This window comes from Hippoglossus stenolepis, chromosome 16 (genome assembly GCF_022539355.2).
Source record: "Hippoglossus stenolepis isolate QCI-W04-F060 chromosome 16, HSTE1.2, whole genome shotgun sequence".
NCBI classification, from domain to species: Eukaryota; Metazoa; Chordata; class Actinopteri; order Pleuronectiformes; family Pleuronectidae; genus Hippoglossus; species Hippoglossus stenolepis.
The window spans coordinates 8,233,953-8,259,528 of NC_061498.1; the positions used below are offsets into that span (position 1 = coordinate 8,233,953).

At 44.6% G+C, this 25,576-nt stretch overlaps 1 protein-coding gene and 1 long non-coding RNA gene across 3 annotated transcripts; one reads left to right on the plus strand and one right to left on the minus strand.

Moving 5' to 3' along the window:
• Positions 1 to 110: 110 nt before the first annotated feature.
• On the plus strand, positions 111 to 2,061 carry LOC118123895. The gene is made up of 4 exons (XR_004698654.2): positions 111 to 337; positions 436 to 505; positions 713 to 755; positions 944 to 2,061. It is a non-coding gene; the product is annotated as an uncharacterized LOC118123895 (long non-coding RNA).
• Positions 2,062 to 2,119: 58 nt separating this feature from the next.
• Positions 2,120 to 25,576, minus strand: tex2 (testis expressed 2). Of its 2 annotated transcripts, none has more exons than XM_035181549.2 (13): positions 24,811 to 25,576; positions 23,549 to 23,637; positions 12,909 to 14,664; positions 11,635 to 11,835; positions 10,431 to 10,794; positions 9,277 to 9,575; positions 8,916 to 9,059; positions 8,692 to 8,791; positions 6,556 to 6,676; positions 5,904 to 6,020; positions 5,401 to 5,610; positions 4,673 to 4,793; positions 2,120 to 3,936 (listed from the first exon to the last, which is right to left on the minus strand). In XM_035181549.2, exons 3-13 carry the CDS (start codon positions 14,637 to 14,639, stop codon positions 3,787 to 3,789), a joined length of 3,558 nt encoding a protein of 1,185 aa, XP_035037440.1. In that variant the 5' UTR covers positions 14,640 to 14,664; positions 23,549 to 23,637; positions 24,811 to 25,576; the 3' UTR covers positions 2,120 to 3,786. The 2 variants fall into 2 exon arrangements, with proteins under 2 accessions (XP_035037440.1, XP_035037438.1); XM_035181547.2 differs by having other exon boundaries at positions 5,904 to 6,026.

The window sequence follows — 25,576 nt, forward strand, 5'->3', positions numbered from 1 at the left end:
TTGGGACAGACGTCCACACGAGTGGAGGAGGGGAGACGTACAGCCGCTGTGGGCCAATCAGAAAAGGCTCTACTGACACCGGATGTGCTATAAACCCACATCCGGGGGGGACATTTCTTTCTGCAACACTCCTCTGGAAGCATGCGTTCTCCGGGTCGACCTGCGCGACTCGAAATATTTGCCTTAAATATGGATGCGAATCGCCAGCTGTTTATATCGACTAATCGTTATTATGGTTCAGGAGGTTGAAGAGAAATTAGTTTTAATTGGATGAGGCGCTAAAATCATGCGTGTGCGAGCACCGAGACAAGGCCGCACCGCCGAGGAGAGTCACATGGTAAAACTAATGTTTTCTACAGCCTCAAATTGCACGAAGAAAAAGTTTTAAATATTGTTTGTTCTCCCTCTTACATGTATTTTAATGTTTTTCCACAGAGCTGGCGATGAACTGGGATTGAGGCGATTGCACACCCACACGTGGAGCTGCAGATGGAGGCCTGCTAAGGTGCCGTTCATTATTTATTAGGGAAAACGTTTTATAATATTTTCTTTCCTTGGGTGTTACGAGTGATGATTTCTTTGCGTTAGACTTCTGATGTTTAAATGAAGTCAAATTTTAATCTGACATATCCCACTAACGCCATTCCATAGTGTGTGTGTGTTTGTGTGTGTTAAATCTGTCTCACTCGTGCATTTTTATCTTCATATGCAGACGCTGTTCACGATTGTGGAATGATCTCTGCATTAACAACATAGTAAGTGTCGTCTGAAATCTCCTCTTTTAAAAAAAAAAAAAAAATGGTTGTGTGTGTGATGATCATGATGCGTTAGACTTCTGATTGAATCTTGAAGACAATTTATCAATCTGACATGACCTGCATACAGCATTTGAATGAACTGTATTTCAATAACAAGCTCATTAAAAGTGTTTCCTCTGCTGCAGGCATCCGGCTGTGAAATGGACCAGAACACTGTAAATGACGAGGTGACACAACGTGGCTTATAATGTCTGCATTTCCTGATCAGTTTTTGATATGTAAAAATATCTGAATAAAGCATTGTTTTTAAACCTGTGTTGTGTAATCTCACTTTACATGGTTTTGATAATGTGGTTTTGTCTATGCACTCTTTGGAACCTGAGCGGCTTTTCCATTGGCCGCTCACAAAGGCCAAGAGCAGTGCGAGATCATCTCTTGTCATAACTGGAGCTTCTTGGCAACTTTCCCAAGTCTCTCTTTTTAAGCAAGGCACAAAATCTAAACACAATTCAGTAACTTCTTTTCATGCAACTACACTAATGTAGGGAGCGAGAAAGTTGAAGGAGCATCTTAATGCTGACATTATGTCCTGTAGCTAAATTAATCTTGATCAAATGAATACAAATTAGTCTACATTAATCACCCATGATAAATATAACAATTGACTGTTTACATGAACAATATTCATACATTAACCTGATTATGAAAATACTCTGAATAAAACATTGACATGTAAACAGCATTTTCTGATCAACTTAACCTAAGTAGTCATACGAAGTTATTGATAATCATATTAAGACGGGAGTTTTCTGACCTTAGTCGCATTAAGTAGACGTATGCGTCTTATAGTTTCAATGCATTTTGCTAATTGACATGTACAGTAGTTAAATCTGCTTGATGTCATAATCAGATCTTTGACGTTTACAGAGATGAGTGGAATATTTTATCAGCAACTCGTAAACACCATAATCAAAGAAATATTGCTGTCGATGTAAAGACTTGAATTAGTCTTTATTTTCAAATATTTAACTTCTGCAATTGTTAGGTCATCACCAGAAGTGTTATAAAAATCCCCAAACAATAAAACAAGATTTTTTTGTCTTTTTTTGATGACCCTGTAAATTGTCAAGAGACTTTGAAATATCCAGCTCTTGTAAATTGTCGCCTTTATAAGATCATATTATATATTAAAGATTAATTTATTAGGATCATACTTGCAGTCCAAAATGTTAACATAGTTTTGGTATGTAATGAGTTCATGTTTGTATACATTTATTATTAAATAGATGGATCCTTATGAGAATCTGGCATCCTGCTATTTTTTGTCCTTTACTGTCTTGATCACAAAGACGCAGTGATTCTTTACAAGCAAAAGGTTTTATTGATCCACAACGATCAGAACCATGACATTCTGTGACATCACTGAACACAACAGCAATGTTTGATATTTTCACCACTGTGAAAATGAACAACACCAAAACTTGTGAAAACAAAGGGCATGTCTCAACAGACAAGAAATGGCACAAAGACTTTTTTTTTATCTCTATCCTCAAAACGATGCAACAAATGTGGCTCACAAGGGAGGAATGTTTATTTTTAAAGGCACTTTCTGCCTCATACACTTTGCCAACACACACATTTTAATGTAAAACATGTAAAGTAAAAAGTCACCTGGCAGATTACACATTTGCTGTTGTAGTTTATTGGTGTTATTCCTCTTTAATGTGTACAGTACAGAAATAACAGCAAGTCAATAATTTAACTAAATTAGCTGGATGTCTGCTGACATTAAATAATATGGCTAATATCCAGTATGTTACTTAATCAAATAAAACAGGAAGAGCCGGTATGTTTCTGACTTTCTGTTGACAGTTGAAGGGTTTCAGTCTCTTGCTGTTCCCTAGAAAAATAATCTTATGAATTTCCAGCTGTAATTGTCCAAAATTCAAGTGTACAATCAGTGGAGTGGCCTCGGTGTGAGCACGGGTTAATTATCCAATTGCTTATTTGTCACGCTAACCTCATACAGGAGACTTCAAACAGGACTGAAAGATTGCTTTGGCAAGAAAAACAGAAAATTATTACTTTTGCTCACGTCTGAACAGAACATGAAAAGAAGCATGTTGCGTAGAAGCACGACGTCAGTGAATGAGATATTCCCGGAATGAGCTCGGGAGCTGCATTCCGATTTATACATTCATCAGACCTAGGCAATGTGTAGCTGCTGTGTTTGCTGATATATTTTAACTTACCCCACTAACATCAGTTTTAGCTCTAGTCCCTATACGACACAGTAAAAAGCAAACAGGCTGAACGCCATAAGTGTCCATAGCGGATCCAAACTGTCTTCGTACCTCCGCACACGGCGCTGTTGATCTGTTTGCATATAGTAAGTGCCAGGCGGCTGGCACAGGCAGCAGTGTGGATGGGTGATAAATGAATCTTGATAACCCTGTGAAATGTGCAGTTAAATAGACGCAGGGGCTTCCAGCACAGTCATCTCTACGTTTCAGGGTTCTTCCCTCACTCAGACGTACACACTTGCCATCAGTGGCCTCAAAAGTTCTCGTAGAGTTACAGCAACAGTAAACCGCTCGGTGAGAGAGGTCGCACACAAAGCTTCCACAGTACAACCACCGCGTTTGGTGCAGCTGTACATCACAGGTATTATGGTTCTTCTGGTTGAATCAGATGGCTATTACTCGACCCACCCCTACACTCTTATTCGTTAAACAGCCTCAACGTGTATTTCATCTGACAATGAATCATAATATTTGATGTCACACAAATAAAACAATTCTTTCGTGCCGCTCTCAGTGGCAACAAATGATTGCGAGCTCGCCAGCACGTCCAGTTTTTGTGAGCGTGTCCACTGACATTTGCCACAATGGGACAGGGTTATGGGTAAAACCATCGGGGGAGCTGGCCCAGCCCATTGCTGCACCCGCAGGTTTTTGAGTGGGCGGGGACTTGTCATTTTGCCACGGTGATAAAAATGTCCATCAGCGTACGCTTTGACCAGCAGTCTTCACATGTCGGAGACCTCAGACTCCTCAGGCTCTGGGTCCTTCAAGGCATCATTTGTCACAGTAACCAAGTTGGCATTTGAACGTGTGTCCATGGCAGAGTGCATTATGGGTAGCCACACGTCATCCATGTTTGGCATCACAAATATTTTCTGTGGGAGGCAGAATAACAAGTAAAGTAATTTCAACGAGAAAAGGGAAGGAGGGACACTGACATTTATTCACAGGCTATTGTGAATGTGTGGAGCAAGAACCATTGATTATAATATAATATAAAAGTCACATTAGATTATGTCTGTTAACAAGAACTGGAGAAAAAGACCTGATTTACATCATCGACTGTACATCCAGCCCAACACTGTTATGTCTGGACACTGGTTTGGCATTTGTTGAAAGCCAGATGTACACACTCAACCACAACTGACACCCATGCATGCTGCAACATAGTATTTTACTGGAGGCCTGGTTGAGGAGGGGGGGTGCATAATGTTAAGCCTCAGAGGAGTCAGGCAGGGATAAATGCAGATGTGCGGTAGATCTGACAGGGACACTTTGCTGCAGCAGTTTGCAGCTGTGCCTCAGGGTCGTTATCTAGGAGCGGGCGTATCATTAGTTTGGTCTATATTAGAGGGGTGGGAAAGCCACAGGCACATTGTTTTAAGTGCGTGGAGGTGGGCAGCCATAAATCAATCCCAGTTCTCTTTTATATCCTAAATTGTAACGTAGGGGGAGATTCTCTTTGTCCTCGAGTAAACTTTCAACTTCTTTGTGAGGTCTTTCCGAAGCTTCTAAAGTGTACGATGGAATACGGCATCACCTCATAACTATGTTAACATTATTTTTGACCAAACATCAGCATGCACACGGTCCGATCTTCCCACTGCCTACCTGGAACTCCTGATTCAGCTTCTTCTCTATCCAGTCAGTCACGTGAACGAGCGTGACCTCCCTCTCTCCCAGCTTAGGCCGCGCTTTCAGCTCCAGGTGAGGTGGACTCCGGAAACCATACCTGGCAGCCACGAGGAAACATTCATGGGAAAAGTTATATAATCTCATACAAGCTGAATTAGTATATTAAGAGTAACGTACGAAATGTTACTATTTCTTTAATACTATAGTATTTTTTTGTTGATTATTGCCTCTTTTTTCTTTTGAGAGGCATAAGGAGGTGAAAGTGTTCAGAAGCAGGGAACAAAATGAAATATCAGAAAATATATAAATAAAGTTGGTTAATAGAAATATATGTTTTCTTTCAATCATCAGATTTTTCTTCGTGGCGCTTTAGGGGTCCTCACTTCCCGGTCAGGAACATCTGCTGTACATGCTGTCGACGGTTTCATAATTAAGCTTTTGTGCCAGCTCACAGGGCTTATTTAATTATTTAATATTCCACGTCTATAATGAGAATACATGCAGTGCACCTTTGACCTCATTCTCTTCAATGTTAAGTATATTTATCTCAGCAGTGATTAAAACATTTTTTTTCTTTCATTGCCTGCATGTCTAAATTTGCCCAGCAGAGTGCGCAGTTTTATTTCTCTCTCCCCAGGATTCCCACACATTCACAGAGTACATCCCTCACTCTTCAATGTACTCCTCCCTAGAAGTAAACGTACCATATCCTGTCCGTGGGGGGAGGTGGGATGTTGACAGCCAGCGTCCCGCGGCACTCCTGCACCTCCACGGTGAGCAGCAGGGGCGTGTTGGACACCTCCTCCATCTTCTTCTTGATGAACTCCGTCTCTGTGGCCTTCTGGAAGTACTTCGACTTGGCTATCTTGTCCACGAAGCGCATGATCTTGCTGGGCCTGTGGCCTCCCACATAGCTACGTGAGCAGAGGGATGGAAACGGAGGAGGTGAGGAGGCAAGGAGTGAGTCAGATTCATAATTTATTCATAGCAACATCTCTTGCCACTCAGCACCCACAACTGAAAGAGAGGAGGGGGTTGTGTGACTGTGTGTTACATTAAGTCAGCACCAAGCTTTTAAACGTGTGGGACTGAGTGGGTGGGTGGACAGAAAGAGCAGACCATTCTACTTCAACACATCAGTGTGATTTTATTTCCGCACGTTTTCCATTCAGATACGTGCTGATGTTGAAAAGACACATTTGCTCACCCCTCGCCTCCGGGCAGAATAGGTTTGTCGCTGACGAGTTCCTGGGGATCCTCCTCATCCGATGAGCCAGCGCTCGACGACTCCTCATCGCTGTCTGCCAGACAGTATGTCCTCGGCCTGAGCCTGTCTCACACACACACACACACACACACACACATATGAACACACACTCCTTGCTGCAAAATCAGGCCCCAATGGTTTTGCACAGAACCACTAAGAATCAAAACAAATTCCTATTAAAAACATCCCGACTGATATAAATGACAATCGAGAACACAATGTATTGTTTGAGTGACCCATGTGGGCATCTATTTTCAAACTCACCAGTTATTAGACAGATCCACAGTAAGTGTCCAGAGAGAGGGTAAGCACACAAAGATAAAAGAGGAAAAGGCAAAAGAAAAATGGTTGAAGCTTTGAAAAAAACAGATGTGACATCTAATATTGCTCAAGTTCAAATCTGTCCATTTAGCTCAGGGCTGTTTTGGTCAAGAGAATCATTCAAACATCATATTTTAGTGCCGTCACTGAGAATGTACAGTACTATAAGACAATAACAATAACCATGGAGGGGTTAAAACCCTGTAAGACATCTTTTTTAAATCAGGCTCAGTTTTATAGGCTGCATTATATACAATTTACTGAATGTAACCATTCTTTCCCGTGCTCCCCAAGTCCCTCGCCCTCCTTCCCCAGTCGGGCCAGGTTCATCTTGGTCTCCAGTGTCATGAGGAACGAGCCTGTGTAGGACAGCTCCAGATCAAACCACAGACCTGGATGGAAAATGAGAGGTGACACAGAGATATAAATATAAATATATATAGAGTTATATATATAGATTTTCGAAATAAAAATACAAAAGAATGACAAACTCTGAAGGATAAAGTTTCTGTGAATAAACAAGGATCTCCTGCTTGGGGTCCGACTCCCCTGCAGAGCTGCCAGGAAGGAGACCTATCTGAAAATGTCAGCTCCAGAGCAGCGCTGCCTCCTCACTTCCTGTGTACGCATCACAACGGGAGAATCGATCAGATTTTGATCCCCCTGCTGTTTGAATGAATCCTGCCCCCCACAGCTGATCATTATTTCTGTGCCTCCTCGCTCCTTCCTCCTCTTCATTTTCCACTCTCCATAAACACTCAGTGATTTGATTGTGTGTGTCAGCAGCGTCACAGAGAAGCTAAATGCCAGTATTAAATCAGGTCATGTTGGACAGTGTCTCCTTGTCTCTGTCTGGAACAAGAGACACAGGGGAAAGAGACAGACTCGTGAATTTTAGAGGAGGCAACGTATCCAGACCACTCACATAACCACATGTATACTTCTACATAGAACTATCATTATTATTATTATTATTACTACAGTATATCCGATGAGGAACTTATGTTTTCACCCCAGAACCCATTCAATTTTGTGGTGGATCCAGAAAAAAGGGGAGGATCACTTTCTTTTACATTATGAGATACGGCTTTTTAAATTCTCTTTACATTTTCACCAATTTCCAAGGGAATCATTCACAGATCTTGATGAAATAAGGCAGATTCAAGGGACTGATTTCCATGAGAGTGTGCAAAGAAAAGGGTGTACAACACCTCTCCCCCAATCCCCCGAGTTGGGATTTGCTCCAGCAGGTATAGAAAATGGATGGATGTTTAATTGGGTTACACCACACCACTACTATACATTAGATATTTACTTTATCTGTTTGTCTGATGTGTGTGTACCCATAATTTTGTATTTCATCTCATGTCACGTGAACAGGAAAATTTGCATATATTTATACACAAATCTGTATTTACTGGAAATATGTTTTTAGTAACCCCCCTGTACAATGAATGTAAAAGAGGAAAAAACATAAAACAATAAAGAATTGTCACAAAAAAATCATGACAAGTTATTAAATATTAAGGTATATGTATAAGCAGTGAATCATATGAGCCCTGTTTGGTTCATGCAGGTTTACAGTGCAGCACTTCTTCCTCAGGACTCATTATGCACTGCTGATCAACTGCTGATGCTTCGTGGGTATATATCTGTGGGTGTGGAGGTTCAGACAGAACACATTAATGAGCATCGCAGCCATGAAATGCGGCTGACGGGAGAATGACTCATGACCGGCTCCCACAAGTGAAAAGAAACAGGTAAAGCCTTTTCTCCGACGTCCTTAAACATGACGTCAAAGTGGACAAAGCCATCTTAAGACAAATCCAGAATATGAAGTGTGCAGATATGGAAACCTGCACATTACATAGATAATCATTTAAGAAACCAGTACCACACAACCTGTCCCTCTTCTTTTCCCCCTTCATACACTTCTTATGTCTCACTTTCTCTCCAAACCAGCCGCCTCCATAAGAATTCATATGCTCTACATCTCTGTATAGTCTCCGTGTGCTGGACCAGTCCCTTTGTTGGGGCGCAAGGCAGGCGGCGGTGAGTCAGTGCCTCAGTAATGGATGAGGGGGACCCAAGACGTGAAGTTTAATTACTGTGGCTTAATAGAGCGAGGCGTGCAGAGCGGCCAGACGCCAGAGGAGAGGGGGAACAGGGGTGGATGGGGGAAAATGTCCAGATCCAGAAAGATGAAGATGTGTTGGGAAAGGAGGCAGATGGATAGATTGAGACGGAAAAAAATGTGGGAGCATGTCTTGCTACATTGTCAGAGAAGCAATATATAAACAGCCCTAGGTTAAAAAGAAGGATGGAGGAAAAATAATAAATCTCTATAGCAGACCACCAGGATAGTCTGTGAAAAGCATGATGTAAGAGGTGTAGTTTCTCCTCCTACCTTGGTGGTCCACTGAGGGTTTGGACGCTTGGAGAATCTTGGGGATGGAGAAGCCCATGTCCAGCTCTGTCAAAGTCAACTCATTCATTACGTACGGCAGCTGAAACACAGGAGACACAACTGAGATGTGAATACAGACGACAGAGACACACAGTTATGGCTTGAACTGACCGTACTGGGAATTCATTATAGCTAGTATAATTCATTCTAGCATCAGTACCCACCCTGATTTTACTGAGCTTCATTTGGATCTTTTTGGAGACCACGTTGGCCCAGTACTTCTCTCCCAGGAAGTCCCAAAACATCCTCCCCAGGAAAGCATTGACCCAGGCCTCAGGCTCCACAGTCTCTTCTGAACTCCTGTGTAACTGAAGGAGACACATACAGGTGTGTACTGCAGCTTTTCTTGACATTATTGGTTTAGGTCATGTATGATAACAGCGTATATAAAGCTTGGGCTTCATTTAGGTATCTCTATATATCACTGCAGACGTCTGCAGGCCTGGAGGTGTGGCACTCCATTGCACGTACCCTCTTTGCTGGGTCGTGTGCCCATGTCTTTTCAGCCTTTCCTCGGGCTCATACCTTTTTGGTAGTTTTGGGGCTGCTCTCAGGGCTGTTTGCGGGGCTGTCAGTGGCAGTCGGGCTCCTCTGTGGTGCCTGGGGGTTGACGTATTTGGCCATGTAGACATTATAGTCCAACAGCATCTTCTGCTTCACCCCTCCGGTGAAGCCACAGGAGGGAGCCGTGGAGGAGGAGGCGGTGTCTCTGTGACGCAACTGTGGGAGCTCCTCCACGCTTTCCCGGCTGCTTCTCCTGCCGTCGGCCTCCGGGCCTCCGCCAGACTGGGTGCTGCTGCTGCGGCTGTGGGAGGTCAGGAGGGCTAAAAGCACAGAGGGGGTGGGGGGTAGCAGGATGAGAAAAGTAAAGGAAGGTTAAAGGTTCGGTGTGTAGATTCAGGTGAAAAAGATCCATTGGCAGAAATTGAATCTAAAGGGTTAGAGTGAGGTGAGGGGTATTCAGCTGCAACATACAACGTCACCACTAGATATCACTAAATTCTACACACTGAACCTTTAATGTGATATAATTCGGCATCAACAATCACTTCAATCGATGCCTGATAATTTGCAAAACGTGAAAGCAATGCACTTTGTGTTTTTGGATAGTTGGCATCTAATCCCCTCTGTATTCATTTCTCAGTGCAACACTCTGAATCATTATGCTTTACAGAGTATGTCACGCAGCATCCTGTGATTCCCATTAGCTCTGAAATAGTCATTTTCAACATGACTGCTGTGCGCATCCACAAAAAAGCTCGATGCTCAAATCATCTTCCCAGTAATCCTGTTCACCCTGCACTGCTTTTTATCACTGGACCCACACAGTGCCAGTGTTTTCCTTTGAATTGGCCCTTATCCTCGCAGGCTTATGCTCCACAGTGGAGACCAGTGCTATAATATGCTGCCTCTCTGTGCATGTAATCCTGCTGACCCATTCACACTCATCTGTTCGCTCCGTTGAGGGGATTGCCGGTCCCTAAGCTGAGGCTTATGCACAGATCTGATGGTTGTGCAGTTACAAACTCAAGAGAATAGATATTCTGACTGTGGAGAGCGATGTGTGTCTGTGGAATTTAAGTGTGTGTGTGTGTGTGTGTGACGGATTCACCCATTTACAGTACTGTTTGAATCTTGGTGTGTGATACTACATATGCATAGCTCAGTCACAAGCTCACCACTCTTGCAGATGCTAGGCAGACCGCCACCTCTCCCATCTGACTTGGTGCGGGACGCCATGAGAAATCTCCGGAACCACTCCTCCTTTTCCCGACCCGTCCTCCCAAACAGGTAGATTGTCAGATCCCATCCTCCAGAAGCCGGTTTCTTGGGTTCCTCTGTTGATGTCGATCCTTCCGCTTTCTCGCCTTTGTCTGTCCTTTCGAGCTTCTCACCCTGCGCTGTTGATTTGTCCTCCCCAGCTTCAGACCTCTCTCCCTGGGCCTTAGACATGAAGTCCTCCTGCTTGGCCAACTCAATGCAAATAGGGTACTTTTTATTCCAAACTCTCTTCCTAGCCAAGCTCTGGGGCATCAGGTAGATCTATGGGGGCAAACAGAGCGAGTTCAAACAAATGCATTAAGTTTGTCCTGTTTGTCCTGTTTTTTTCAAAATGATAGTAGTTTTTTTTTATTTATAGTTATTTATAAACAAGAAACAAAAAATCAAGCCTCAATTATATTTATTTGTTATAAGGGTTTGATTACAAAATCTTTTTTTTGATGGATACATTTTTTTGTTGCCTAAAATCGGCCTCCAAATATGCACATTGGTCGGGTCTACTATTGGATATCATGTGGCATAAACTCTTGCTCGACATGAACTCATTTGAGAGATAGATGTGGGCTTTCCTGAAGTATTAGCTGTGTTAGCTGGGCGTTGTACTCACGTGGGATGGGAGAGACATTGAATCTTTATAAGCAGTTAAAAATGCACGTTCAGAAAAACCTTAAGTTGATCGGAAAAAAAGGAAAATCCAGCTTCTCTAAATGCAGGTAACAATCGAGAGTATCAATTCAGAGTAGAATGACCTTTGCTCCATAACACACTGACATGAGAAATGTCTTCTTACTGTCCTGCCGTCAGATATGCAAAACCATTGAGTCAGCGCACCATTACACAACACACAGGGTCAGTGACCTGTGATATTCACTCCATGTTTATACACAGTGACTCTGAAAATAAGTAGCTTTGTCACAGAACATGACTTATTAGCATGAACATGCACTCAGGCAAAGGCAAATGTGAGGGGACGTATGCTTAATGTCACCATCTCTTTAGCTTATCATCAAGAAGTGAAATACGCTGGACACACACACACACTTCACAGATTAATATCCTCTTTATCTCTTATGTCGACATCTCTCTACACCCAAGACCAACCTTGCTGTCGGTCAGGTCATAGATCTTCTGGCTGATGTAGGTGACGTCAGGTTTAGGCTCATTGTGTGCGGCACGGCGGGAGATGTTCCGGTTTGGCTTGGACAGACGCAAGACGGAGCCCTCTAGACGGACGTAAACAGAGTGGGTCAGGGTGGCATGGTACATCTCCGGGTCATAGTTGTGGATCTCATTCATCCAGCCCTGAGAGATTGTAGGATGGAGGAGGGAAAGAGTTTTCATTACCGAAGCAAACATTTGCTGCCAAAGCACAGACACACACCAGACCCTCTGTACAACATCGTTAACACCTTACACAACAAACTCAGCAGAGCGCACACTTCCATCAAGGCCCAACTAGATCTGGGGGGTTTAATGGATTTAATGGATCTGCACTAAAATGCACACTCTCATAAATATCAGTCCCCTAAACAAGCCGGATTTTTTTCATCAAGATCCATCAATTAGTCTCTAAGAAGAATAGTTGGAAAATTTTCAAAATGTTAAAGAAAGTGAAAAAAAAAATATCCTGGAACTGCCCCCTCATCCGGATCCACACCACAATTTAAAGGGTTCTGCCCCCCTACACACAAAGGAAAAAATGACCTCCTTGGCAGAGGTAAAGATAACGTAGGACATCTGAACACCCAAGTCTTTGCTGATCATCAAAAGAGGGAGGGCATGAAGAGGACGATGAAAGTTTGTCCACTCTGGTGTTAGCCCCCCCCCCCACTCGTCTGCTCTCGGGTCTGTTGTTCATATTTGAATATCATGTTTTGTACGACTGCAGTCAGAGCTCCTCTTTTGGAACAGCTGTGCCGTGTAGCCATGAGGCTCTCCTAGACAACATCCCCACAAAGGCACACACACAACTACACATGCTTATATAACTCCCTCAAACTGCTAAACATTACAGAGTGAGGTGCGGTAAGGGTGAAAATATGGTGCTGCTCTCATCTGATAGTTTGATTCAAAATGTGGCCATAACAGGAGGAGAAGTGTAATGAAACCTCAGCATGTTGCTGCTGGTCCCCATGAGGCCGTAGAGTTTAATTCTTCTACCTTGTCAGTCCCAGTGGATGCTCGGTGAGCAGAGCCAATTCAATTGCAGCAAGAGGGGAAATTTCACATGGTGTGAAAGGGTGATAAAATTACAGAGAACTTATACTTCAAAGATGCAAAAGAAAAACTCATTGCTGGATGAAAACTATAATTTAGTATACAGTTAGAGTGTTAAAAGGTAAAAGCCTTAAAACAACATCCATGCTTTTTCTCACCTTGAATATTCCTGGTTCTTTTATATCCAACTGGGCCACGTTCCAGTGTCCTATCCCCCCCCTCCCTCTTCTCGTGCCTGATGAGGAGCGGCGAGGAGAGGACAGCCAGAGGACCAGTAAGGCCAACATGAACCCGGCTGCTATCCCATGCACCACTGCAGATACACAGGGTGGCATAGGAAGGACTAAGTACAAGTACAACAACTGTGTTAAGAAGAGGAGTCCAGTCACAGGCACAGTGTCCAACTCCTCCTCCGCTTTCTCCTCCTCCTCGGCATCGAGTTCGCTGCACAAAACAGTGCTACCAGCGTGGGGATGTCGGGACCGTGCACATTCCCCATCTGGTGTCTCAGTACCAGCATTTAACTCAAAGTCTTCACTGTACAGTTCACAGAAGTCCTCATCCTCCTGTCGAGCAACCAGAGCTGACATAGAGCAGCGACCCAGAGTGAGAGACGGAGACTTGTGGAAAGTGGACGAGGAGGCCTGCGTGGGGCCTGGAGATGGGAAGGAGAAAAAAACTGAGTCTGGGCCTTTGCCTGTGGGTGTCTCGTCCTCTTCTTCTCCTTCTGTCCCTTCCTCCTCCTTGATGCTGTAGTTGCTTGTACCTTCTGCATGTCCATTTACTGCCGTCACTGTGCTCAGCTCGGACGCACTGGAGGAGAGAAATTTTGCGCGATGAGCGGCGCTTCCACCTGTTCCCATGCCAGACTCATCTCCAATAATCTTACTAAAAAGCTGCAGGGGGTCTGACATCACCTCTGACAGACGCCGCTTGGTGTCTTCTATCCTGGCCTCCACCTCTTGGACCTTGAAGAAAGACCTACCATCTGGGGACATGATTGGGGAAGAAGGGGCTGTTTTGGAGTCTCCACCTGCTTTAGTCACAATGACGGGGCTGGAGGAGAGACGGGGCTGGGAGAACTGCTTGAAGAGCTGCATGTTGCGGGGTGGAGGCCGATGGGATGGCTGAGTTTGCTGCGGTTGCTGATGAAGAAAGTGATGAAGAGGACCCTCTTGATGTTCGGCCTTTGAAGTGTCCGTGGATAGAGACTTAACAAAAGATTTCATTAAGTGCCGGTGCCGTGCTTGGGGTGGTGTGACAGTGGTGGCAGTTGTGGATTCTCGAGATTCAACGTCATTGGACAAAGACCTGACCAGGCTGAGAAAAGGCTTGGAGGACGACAGCGCTGCTGACTTACAAGGGGAGGAGGCGCCGGAGCTTGTGGATGGAGGATTAGCTGTGGGTCGGTCTGAGGGCCAGGAGGAGCTGGTAGGTGGGCTGGAGCTCAGGTGGGAGTGGGTGGAGGTGGGGATAATAGTCATGGCTGCAGAGGGTGTGTGTGGCTGAGGGTCGGAGGGTTGCACAGACAGGGTAATGGATGAAACAGGGAGCACAGCAGCTCCAGAGCAGGCTTCTGCTACTGTGGCTTCAAACTGAAGCTCCTCTTTTGCCTCCAGGCCCGTGGTGACAGACTGGTCATCAGGCCCTGAGGCTTCTGGGCCTTGCAGTCCGTCTGCCCCATCCACCTCAAAGTTAGCTCCAACTGGTGCCCCGTAAAGCTCCTCTTCCTCATCGTCCTCCTCCTTCCCCAGGGCAGAGAAGTGGATGGTGATGGTGTCACGAGAGAGGGAGCGCTGCACCTGCAGCTTGGGTCCAGGGGCGTGACGAGGGGGAGGGGTGTCAGCATGCTGGCCACTTCCCCTGCTGCTGCTGCCCTGACTGCTCATCACCACCCTGCACAGGGCTCACAGCCTGGGAGAGACAGATGGAGACAGAAGCAATTCACAGTTAATAACAACAGAAACAGATAAACACTGATTTGAAACATCAGAGCAGGGAAGGAGGTTGAGAAACTGTAGTGCAAATCAACAACGTCACTGCACACACGCACACACACACACACACACACACACACACACACACACAAACACACACACACACACACACACACTCTAGGACAGAGGAGAACACACTCTATCTATGCTAATGTGAGTGGACTGGACAGGTATGTCCACGCTCCCCGATCCATTAGCTCTCGCCTGTAGCTGACAGACTGACTCACTCTCAGGCCTGGCCTTTCTCTGTCTTGCCTGCACCCATACTTATTCACTTATTCACCCCCACTATGGCAACATGATTAATGGGTTACCTCTGAACATACACGGCCTGAGGAGGAGGGCCATCAACATTTCAGATAACTCCATCCTCCACAGGGCGCAGACGGCAGATGACTAAATGCCGTGTGGTGGTGCACAGGAAAGTCGGCTACAACAGTGGATTCATGGACATTTATTCTTCTCTATATGAACTTAAACATGCTTTAATTGATTTATTTTAACCACTGAAACCACATCACTGACACGAGCTGCTTTCTAGCTCATAGGAGCAGTAAAGTCAGTATAGTATAGTCAGCAGGGTTGTGGCAATTAAACCAAAACAATGTGCGGAAAGATGCTACAGTGCTCTGCAGAGATGAAGCAGACTGCTGAGTCTGGTGACAGTTTCATGAGGGTTTCGTCATTGTTAGCAATGTCCTTAACATTAAACATAGTGATTTAGCCCATAGTCTGAATATAAATATTGATTGTTGATTGGGATTTAATATGATGTGGTTATAATGCTTTGAGACTGTAAATGTGACAAATGGAGCGACGCCTACGAGCTAGTTCAGGCAGCCAACTCGAGCTGCGCTGCTCCAGTCATGTGACATGTATCATGTGACATACCTCACTCTCCCAATCATCCACCTATAGGTTCCGACGGGGGCGGGGTTACAAGTATCACTAACTCGTCACTCCCATCATATCATGTAATCCTATCGGGGGGAGTGATTAAGTCGGAGCCTAAACGCCAAACACTAACCTGTTTTACTGTTGCAATAAACGTTTGAACGTGGAGTTCAGTTGTCTGACTGAAATAGCTTTAAATGAATATATAAATCGAAAAAGTGGAGCTATAAACAAAAATGCCTGCATGTTATTTCTTATATTATTACTCATTTATATCTATTGCTTAAGCATTGTTGTGATAATGCCCATTGTATTAGTTGTCTCTGTCTTTGAGTATTTAAATTGTATATATTACCATGGTGTAACTGTCATATGTTGTGTAATGTCTGTGCCAAATTGGACCCTAAAAACATAAACATGTGCATACATGTGACAAAGCTTCCTTCCCCCAGCCGAGCCTGACAACATGCAGGAGATAATCACACAACAAAGAAGCTGTTCAGCTTCACTGATCAGAAGAGCGAAGTGTGTCTGGTTCAGCCTCAACAAAGCAGAACCAAAGTCATTCATCATGCGGGGATTTCACTGAACGACGCCTCATGCTGTTTCATCATCCCTGGTTAGTATTATCAAACACACACATACACACACACACACACATTTACACACAGTCTGCTTAGTTTTTTCATCTTCAGCTGTGAAGGCCAGACAGAGGGAACAACAAAAGTGGTTAGCACATGTGATTGTCTGTGTTTCTGAGAAAGCCTCAGCGCCCCTTGGGGCTCTTTGGTTGGCACCGCAGCTCCAGACGTTGTATTTGCTGCGATTGAATAACAGAGCATTTGACTATCCTAGGCAGCCATTCACTCGGCTCTGCTACAATGGGGTTTAGTCTGTGTCATTTTGAGAATAAGTGCGTGGTGGTGAAGTGAAATTCACTTAAAGTCATCAGAATGGCAACGGATGGAGAGAGAGAAAATGGGGAGGATGACACAACGAAATTGATGGAGAGGAGAGGGTAAATAAAAGAGTGGGGAGACAGAGTCATTTAGATGCAAGTGGTTGTTGTTGTCATTTAAGCGGATCGAGATATTGTGGAGGTCGACAGGGTGATCAGAGAGATGGTTCCAAGTCAGCTTCGAGGAGGAAGCAGTCAAACAGAGAGAGAGGAGAGGAGAGGAGAGGAGAGGAGAGGAGAGGAGGAGTCTGGCACAGAGACAAGACTCATCCAATTAATCAAAGCGAGCAGGGCCACTCTAATCAGCTAAAGCCAGCACCATGGGAGACGAGAGAGAAGGGGAGGGAGGTTAAAAGCAGCCGGGTGAAAGAATAATATGAGAAGGTGAACAGACAGAAAAGACAAAGGGAGCAAAGTAAGCAAGGGAACATGAAGAGAAAAGCAGAAAAACGGCACAGAAAACCTGTGCACTGAGCGACTTCTATGTTAAAAATGTTTTAGTTGTATAATCCAAAATATTTCCTCCTCCACATCTAAAATCCCTCCCCACCCAATTGTCCTGCTTCAGCTCGAAATACACCGACACCATTAACGTTTACTCGTCTCCTTGAAGAAAACACATAAGGGAGGAGGAGTGGTGGAGAGAGGGAAGCTCAGAGCGAGAGATGGAGATGTATTAATGGTCCAGAGTTTGTGCCGCCTTCAGCATCTTGTCTCTCTCTTCCCTGAGCTGAAAGAACTGAAAAAATTACTAATTTACTCTATTTCCCTTACTCTATTAATTGATTCAACAACCCCAGCAAAAACCAAGCATTCTCTACAGTTTCATTATATTTTATCATTTTCTTCTAGTTCCATCACAGCTATAACCCCATCAGCTGACACACTGGGCCTGACAGATGCTGCAGCAGATTTCATGTGACGACTCTTCAGTCTCGTTCTTTCCTTTTCTTTGACAGACACTAACCTGCTTTCCCTTCTCCTCTCTCTGCATTTGATGGACGGACGGATTCTGAACTGTCACACATCCTGACAAATATCCCCCTGCCCCGAGGAGGCGTGTGGAGTGGGAGGGATGAGTGTGTGTGTGTGTGAGAGTGTATGTGTGTGTGGGTCCTCTTTCATAACCTGTGAGGACCCACTGTCCTTACACAGGGGTCCCACGACAGCAGAGACTTGAACATTAAGGGATTATTGTTGAAATATGCTTATTCACGTCCAAGAGGCAACAGCCAGGCAGCGCCCAGTTACCTTAGCTTAGCACAAAGACTGGGAGCAGAGGCAAACAGCTAGCCTGGCTGGCTCTGACCAAAAGTAACAATCTGTCTGCCAACATCTCTCAAATACAAAAAAAATCTGTTTGCTGTTTTACAGACGCAATTATTCCTTGGCCAGATTAAGTTGCAGAGGGTCTGACTGTGTCTACTGACCGTGTTGCTGTACTTACTTTGTTGTATTCAATAAAAATCTGATACTACTTAACACCTCTTTAAACAACAGTGTGCTGATGTAATTGGATGCATCAGCAGGTGTCGCGGACAACTTCGACATGACGTCCGCTGAGGAGGGAGGTTAACTGAGCACGGAGAATATCCATTCCACAGAACAAATGAAAAAGGAAAACGTGGAAACGAAATGAGGGCTGGCGTCAGGAGCATGGTGAGCGGATGACTGCGTGGAAAATGGGGCAGGAGGCAAAACGGAGAGCAAGTCGAGTAAAAAGCGAGTCAGCGAGGCAATAAAAAGGGGGAGGGTGACAGGGGGAAGATAGATTGGGCGAGACAGTGAGATGGGAGATGAACGCAGGGAGAGGAAGAGGCTGATGGAGCAGTCGATTGTCACTAACAGCCCCAAGACACATACATGCATAGAATCTTGAGTTTTCTCACTATCAAGTGCACACACACACACACACGTATGCACAAAAGAAATGAACCCGAGGTCCCATGATGCATGGAGCTGCCTGGATGCAAACAAACTGAGACAGAGAGAGGGAGAAGGATGGAGTCAGGTAATGAGCAAAGAAGGAATCACACGTAACAAACACACCCCAGAGTTTTCTACATGCTCCACTGTTCTCTCAAGGGAGCGCAGGTCCCAGGCATCACCAGCCCCCTGGTAACACCACACACACGTAAACAGGCGGATATACTACACTTTACAGCAGATAATGGAATTGAATATATATAGGTCAGAGGGAGTGAGAAACTAATAGTGTCACCGGTTGTTGTAAATGAAAAAAGGATGAGACAAGACAAGAGAAAAGACGAGGGGCACTGGAGACAGAACGGCTTAATGCAGACGGAGAGATGGCTGGATCGTCATCACCACACCAACACAAGACATCTTAACAAAAGATCTACCCTTTGTCTCCTCACTACAGCTGTTAAGGAAACTCTGACCTGACTCAGACAGGGAGGAACCAACAGGAGCAGCAGTTCTTAAAATAGACCCAGGTGGGTGGGGGTGACATGGGTGGGTGGGGCTTAGTCCCCTAACTCTGGGCTGGCCAGTCAGAGCTCTCGCTGGGGGGACAGATAGTTAGATGGAGGAATAAATGGATTTGTGTGCAGAAAAGAGAGAGAAAGGCCAAAGACAGAGCCTCCGGGGAGATGACTGACTTTCCAGGAAAAAATAAGAAAGGGATGTAAGCACAAAGCTGTGCGCGTGGCTGCTCTTTCCACAGCAGCAAATGCAACACACAAGCCAGTGCACTAACAATTACTTTCATTATCAAGCAGATTTTTCATAAGCATTTCGGAAAAGCACACAGTTTTTAAGTTAGATCAACCCAACATCGAATAGGAATCTGTAATTTTGACTTAGTGAATTTCACAGCAGCCATCAGCTCTTCCAGAAGGGAACCTCCATTATATTGACCGTAAACACCACTGACACTCGATATTAATGTGTGATGTGTCAATATGCCTCTTGGTCCAACATCTATTTGAGCAACAGCAACAAACACATGCAACCAAATCTCCAATTGCACACATGAAAACTGTGCACAGAAATCAACACAATCCTGTTTGAGCTCAGCATGACGAGCTCAGGCAGCATCAGCAGGGAACACTGGTGCCGCGTGTGCTGAGCAACCTCGTCTTAAAGAAGAGGAGGAGAGGGAATAAAGAACAACAATAAAGACAACAGCCAGGGAGCTGCTGTGCTGGATCAAACCGGTTTTCTTCACCTCTTCTCTCTCTCTCTCTCTCGCTCTCTATAACCCAGAATCCACCGACGACACGTCAAACATCAAGCCTCACTGTCGGGTGGTTGCCATGCCAACACTGAAGCTTTCATCTTGTTCTGCACTTATTCCTGCGTTCCTGTTTGGCAGGGAAGCTCCTCCTCACCATACAGCCTTGGTGTCCTAAAGGTTTATGAAGGACAGGGACGGGTTTTCTGAGTGTGTGTGTGTGTGTGTGTGTGTGTGTGTGTGTGTGTGTGTGTGTGTGTATTTACCCAAAATGCCGCTGAATTGGGAAACACCTTCTCAAATACCTGATCACCTATAACCTTTAATTATGGCTGTCAACATTAATACACTTTCAGCTGGCTTCAAATACTTTGATAAATAACAGATCTGATATCTATATTTGATGCTGACAAATCTATATTTGACAATTTAGAGATCAAAAGATGGATGAATGCACAATCCTGACTGAACACACACAAAAAACTAGTATATTAAGCAATTAATAATCTGTGTAAAAGCTGCTTGACAACCTGCAACCAGCCAGAGGGTTTGGTATTGTTCATAGTCCACCCAATTACATGATGAATGGAGGGACGAAGAGAGGGAGACATGGAGAACAGAGACAGGGAAAGAAAGGAAAACATCCCGCGTGGGACTTTTTTACAGACAAAGTTTAATATTAGAAATGTCGCCCATAAGAGTTGGCTGATTTGTAATCAAAGGCCTTAAAATGAAGACAGGGAGAGAATTACCAGTGGCTAATAAGAGATAGTATAATATTTTAAATTAGTATTCGTGGGTTGCTGTATGAAGTTGCGTTTATCCTTTGGGGAAAACTCTTTTAAATTAAATTTATTTATGCCCGTACACTGTATTTACCCCAAGCGACTCCTGCTACAATCCCAGCATCAGAACTGTCTGGAAGATCGACATCATTAGAGAAATGTAGGACAGTGAAAGCAGCTTTAAATATCTGATCCATTTTATTTTTCCCCCCACATCTTTGACAGTGATGTGCCCAAACAATAGAGGCATCAGCACACAGACTGAGCAGAATTTGCATATTAGTTACATGGAATAACACGGGGTGGATTTCCATCAGAGGTTCTGTGGAAACGTGTAATCTTCACTGTATTTAACTTTCTGCCTGTGTCTCCCTCAGCCTCTGCAATCCATTTTCATTTTCGTGACATTCTCCAGAAGGGCTGTATGTGAGAATGCAAATGTCTGAGTTACATTACAACAACCCGAAAAATCCAGTTTCTCCTTTTATTATGAGGCTATGTAGTTCCCGGAAACAGCTGGGGGGAGTTTTTAGCAAATGTTACTCAAACAGTATATCAGGATATTCTGAGCTGTGGATTAATACAGATTCAATGTTGTGTATTAGTGAGTAAAGAACATGTCACTCAATGCAATTATGAAACTCAATGATATGATTTAATCAGATTTTTTAGACAATAAAGAAGGAATATGATATTTCGGGGTTTGTCTTACACAGACAATGTGTTAGTCAATTCATTGTTTACTTACAAAAAGAGAAAATATAGACTATAAACTAGACTAATCTGGTACTTCACAGTTCACACACACAACAGGCTTGTGCATTAAAAGTGTAAATTCTGTGTGCAATTCAAATCTCTGTGTGTGATCTAGTCAACAGCGACTTCCTCCTTTCTCTCTAATGTCAATTTCCTGTTTGGCGAGATAAGAAGACAGCACCGCCCATCACCCTCCCTCTCTCTTTAGTGGAAGCACAAACAGGTGTATCCTCTGCAGATTCACTCACAGTATTTCTCCAGCTGCAGCGAATCACTGCTTACAGCACTGCTCAGCTCTGGAGCCGAGTGTGCGCTCTGTCAGTGTGCTTTTATTAAATTCATATCCTGGTGAATAGCTGGTCTCACACACATACACACACACACGGCAGCGTCAGAAGCCATTAGCTGTGACACTTGTGGCTGCTCATCACAGTGACAAAGGCCGCTGGCTGCTCGGCTGGCCTTCTCATTTAGAGTCACTGTTGTGTGGGATAAGGTGCATATGCACAGTATGCGTTTGAATGCAGTAAATACATCAAAACATGATTCCATAGAAAATTATCTTGCCCACCCATCTTTATGCACTTTGCACTTTCTGCAGCATTTAACGTTTAGGCTATAATGTAATTGGATTTTGGAGAGTTGCTCCCCCTCAGCAGTAAGACCTGGTTCTACGATCTGCATCCCAGTTCATCCTAAAGGTGTTGGAACGGGTTGAGGTTCCCCCAAATGTGCACTTAAGTTCCTCCAAAGCAAACAACTTTTTCTTTATGAGTCTCACTTGTACATGTGGGCATTGTTATATTGACAGAGGAGAGGCCATTCCCCAAACTGCTGCCACAATGTTGCTTACATTACTTCACAACCTCACAGAGGAGGCACTTCCCATCATCTTATCATGAAACCAACTGGTTTCAACATTGAAAAGGGGGAAATATCCGATATGTTTGCACCTTCAACTCCTGTCTCGAAAATAAAATGAAACAATGAAAGTGATGCAAGTAGATGTTACAACAGTATTTTAATATCTGTATATTTAAGAAGGGGAAGTTGTGGTTTGACAACAGCTGGCAGAAACATGTTACTTCTCTGAACTGTAGCTGCTTGAGTTGTTGGAACAACACATCATGTATGTTCTCAGGAGGAGCAGGTCGTCCACTAACCTCCAAAATTACCCCAGATTATGTATTATTGGTGTGTGTGTGTGTGTGTGTGTGTGTGTGTGTGTGTGTGTGTGTGTGTGTTTGTGTGTGTGTGTGTGTGACAAGTTGATTTTTAGTTTAGTTGATTAGGAAGATGGTAAATGCTATGACATGGTATTGTGTGTTGGGCTACAGTGGTTACTGTTCTGAACTTCCTATTGCACCTAACACTTACAGCACTTCTCTAAATTTTGTCTCTCCAAAGTTGTAAAACACACACACACACACACACACACACACACACACACACACACACACACACACACACACACACACACACACACACACACACACACACACACACGTAATGTGGCTCCATAAGGGAGAACACACAACATATATGTGTATACACTGACCCAGCGTCTCAAACCAAGAAGGAGCATCTGGGTTGAGTGCTGACTCAGCAGATGCCCTCAAGCTAAATTAATCATAACTCAGAATAATATGTGAACTGCATTTCAACCTGAAAGTTCACAGCCCGAAGCATGAACACACACACACACACACACACGTAAACACAGATGCATGATATAAACACACATCCCATCATATCCACTTTTGTGTGTTTTTTTGTTCATATTGGTTTTTTTATTTCCATTTACTTTTTATTTTTTTACTTCTCTGTGGATCTCCAGTGTTCCAGAACGACGGCCTTGTGACAGCCTCTTTTTAGTCACTCGAACAAAACCTTATTCAGACGGTCCAGCTGCCACTGTTTGCTTTTACCCTCACAGCAATTTGTGTAATTAAGCTGGAGAAAGAGCTCTGGACAACACACACCTTTATATCGGGGACGGAGCCATGCAATGAGGAACAAGGTCAAAGATGTGAATGAGGTCTGGGACTGAGTGAGAGTCGTCGGGATGGAGGGGACACGAGTAAGGAGAGGAGAAGTGAGGCGGGGGAGCAGCCATTCAAGGCCATGGATCAATTTGAGCAATTCCCCCCTCCCAGACACATACACACACGCACACACACACAAGGTCAAAGAAGGAGATGAGGAGTCTTACCTTGAGATTCTAGCGGCATTCAATCTCCTCGCGCAACACAACCTGCACTGACACACACAGCACAGCCATGGATCAGGGTCCTAACATGTCTGGGAAAACAGAGACAGACATAAATTTGTTTTAAAGGTGGACATAAAGTGTCTCACTGGCACTTGACACATCTTGTGCTACTGCTACTAGTAACTTTAATTTACAATCCCCAGTTTATCTCCTGGGGATTAACAAGAAGTCAGTCGACAGCTGATATTTATAAAGATAAACTGGACAGACAGCCCCAAAGCAAGAAAGATACTTTGACAAACTTGTGGAGTTCATTGTTGTGCAGTCCTAGGTTTCTTGATTTGTGTTCTTTTCCAGTTATGACTTTCAAACTAGAGAATAAAATAAGTTCTATTGCATTTATTCTCCGTATGTGTTTTTCAAAGGGTTTAACCTGAGCCAGGTCATAAAAGAAACGATAGCAATCATCACTTCCATGCACTGGTAACGGCTCAGTACTCAGTATCGGCCGATACACAAAGTTTATCGTAATCGTTATCGGGAAAGAAAAAATAGTATTGCAAGATCTCTGCTGGACATGAAACATTATCACTCACTATATCACTGAGCTAAGTCCCCAAAGGATTGTCAATCACTTTATTAACATGAGGACACTGGGCAGAGAAGAGAAACAGGCCCACAGTGAGTTATGCCTGGAATAAAGACCGGATTTTGGTGTGATTAAGTGTCACAGGGATGAAAGTGGAAGTGACTGTGGATCTTGTATGACTGTGATGCTTGAGGCCTGTTATTAAAGAGGAGGAATCAGGCGGATGGAGGAGAAGTGGAGTGTTCACAGCAGGCGATGGGATAATGAGCTCAACAGATGCATCAGCCGCCTACAGACAGCAACACTTCCTAGAATAAAACAGTTCCACGTTCCTCAGCTGTGGTTGACATTGGGAGGGATGTTGTTCATGTTTCTGTAATTAATAGGGAAATACACACACACTCACACACATTATACTGTGACTATAGCATCCACACAGCTCCATTTAATGTGTCTGCTGTGAGTGGAAGTGAACATTTCTGCAGCTCCTCTGCTTTTCTTTGCATTAAAAACACATTTCAAGCTGCTGCTCTTCCATCTCCATCCGTCCCTTTGTCCTCCACACACCTCAGCCCTGCTCCGTGTCCGACTGAAGGCGGACCGTGATGCCCCTCATCCCTGAAACAGCTGACAGAGAAGACATCGCAAGAAAAATATGAAATAATAATCTTACGGTAGTTATCGCATCTTCCTCAGCCGGTTGCTCGCTCTTCATCCAAGCTTCGTATCTGCGTAATGAGGAGGATCCCTGCGTGGTGCGCGTTTATCCGCAGCCCGGAGCCTGCTTGCATGCGGGGGGGACCGGAGCTCGGCGGGTAGCCCGGGGCTGGCCGGCTGTCTGGCGGGTTCTGTGGGCCTGTGCAGCCCGGAGAAGAGTCCGAGCAGCGCTGCAGCGATCAGACGCGACCCTGACTTCACGTCGCACGAATGCACGACATCCGGGCGCGTATTGTTTTGGTGAATGGGAGCTGGTGAGCGCCACACCCCCCTTTACCTCAGCATCCACACGGTGCCTGCAGCCGGAGCAGCCTCCCCTCGGCGATCCGGTGATTCATGTTGGTTTGCGTTTGCAGCAGGAGAGTGTGAAATGCGTCATGGCTGTTGCAGTGCGCGGGTTCCCTTCTCCACAACCCTGCCTCCCTTCGATCCAGGCTGCAGCATCCACACCGATGATCCCACACGAAATCAACTCAAAGCATTAAATCAATCGATCAACCTATAGGTCGATCCCATGTGTTCATAACACTGCAGCCTACACCTGGACCAGCTCCACCAGGTGCCCAGGATTCCCAGTAGCGCAGCACAGCCACCCAGAACACAGCCTGTTGGAGTTCATCGCGTCAGATTTTTGCGTGGACAGGCTGCCACCTACCGGGCCGAGGCGATTGCGTCAGAGGAATGTGTCAACGTGAGTCTCCACGGAGATCACAGCCACTTCC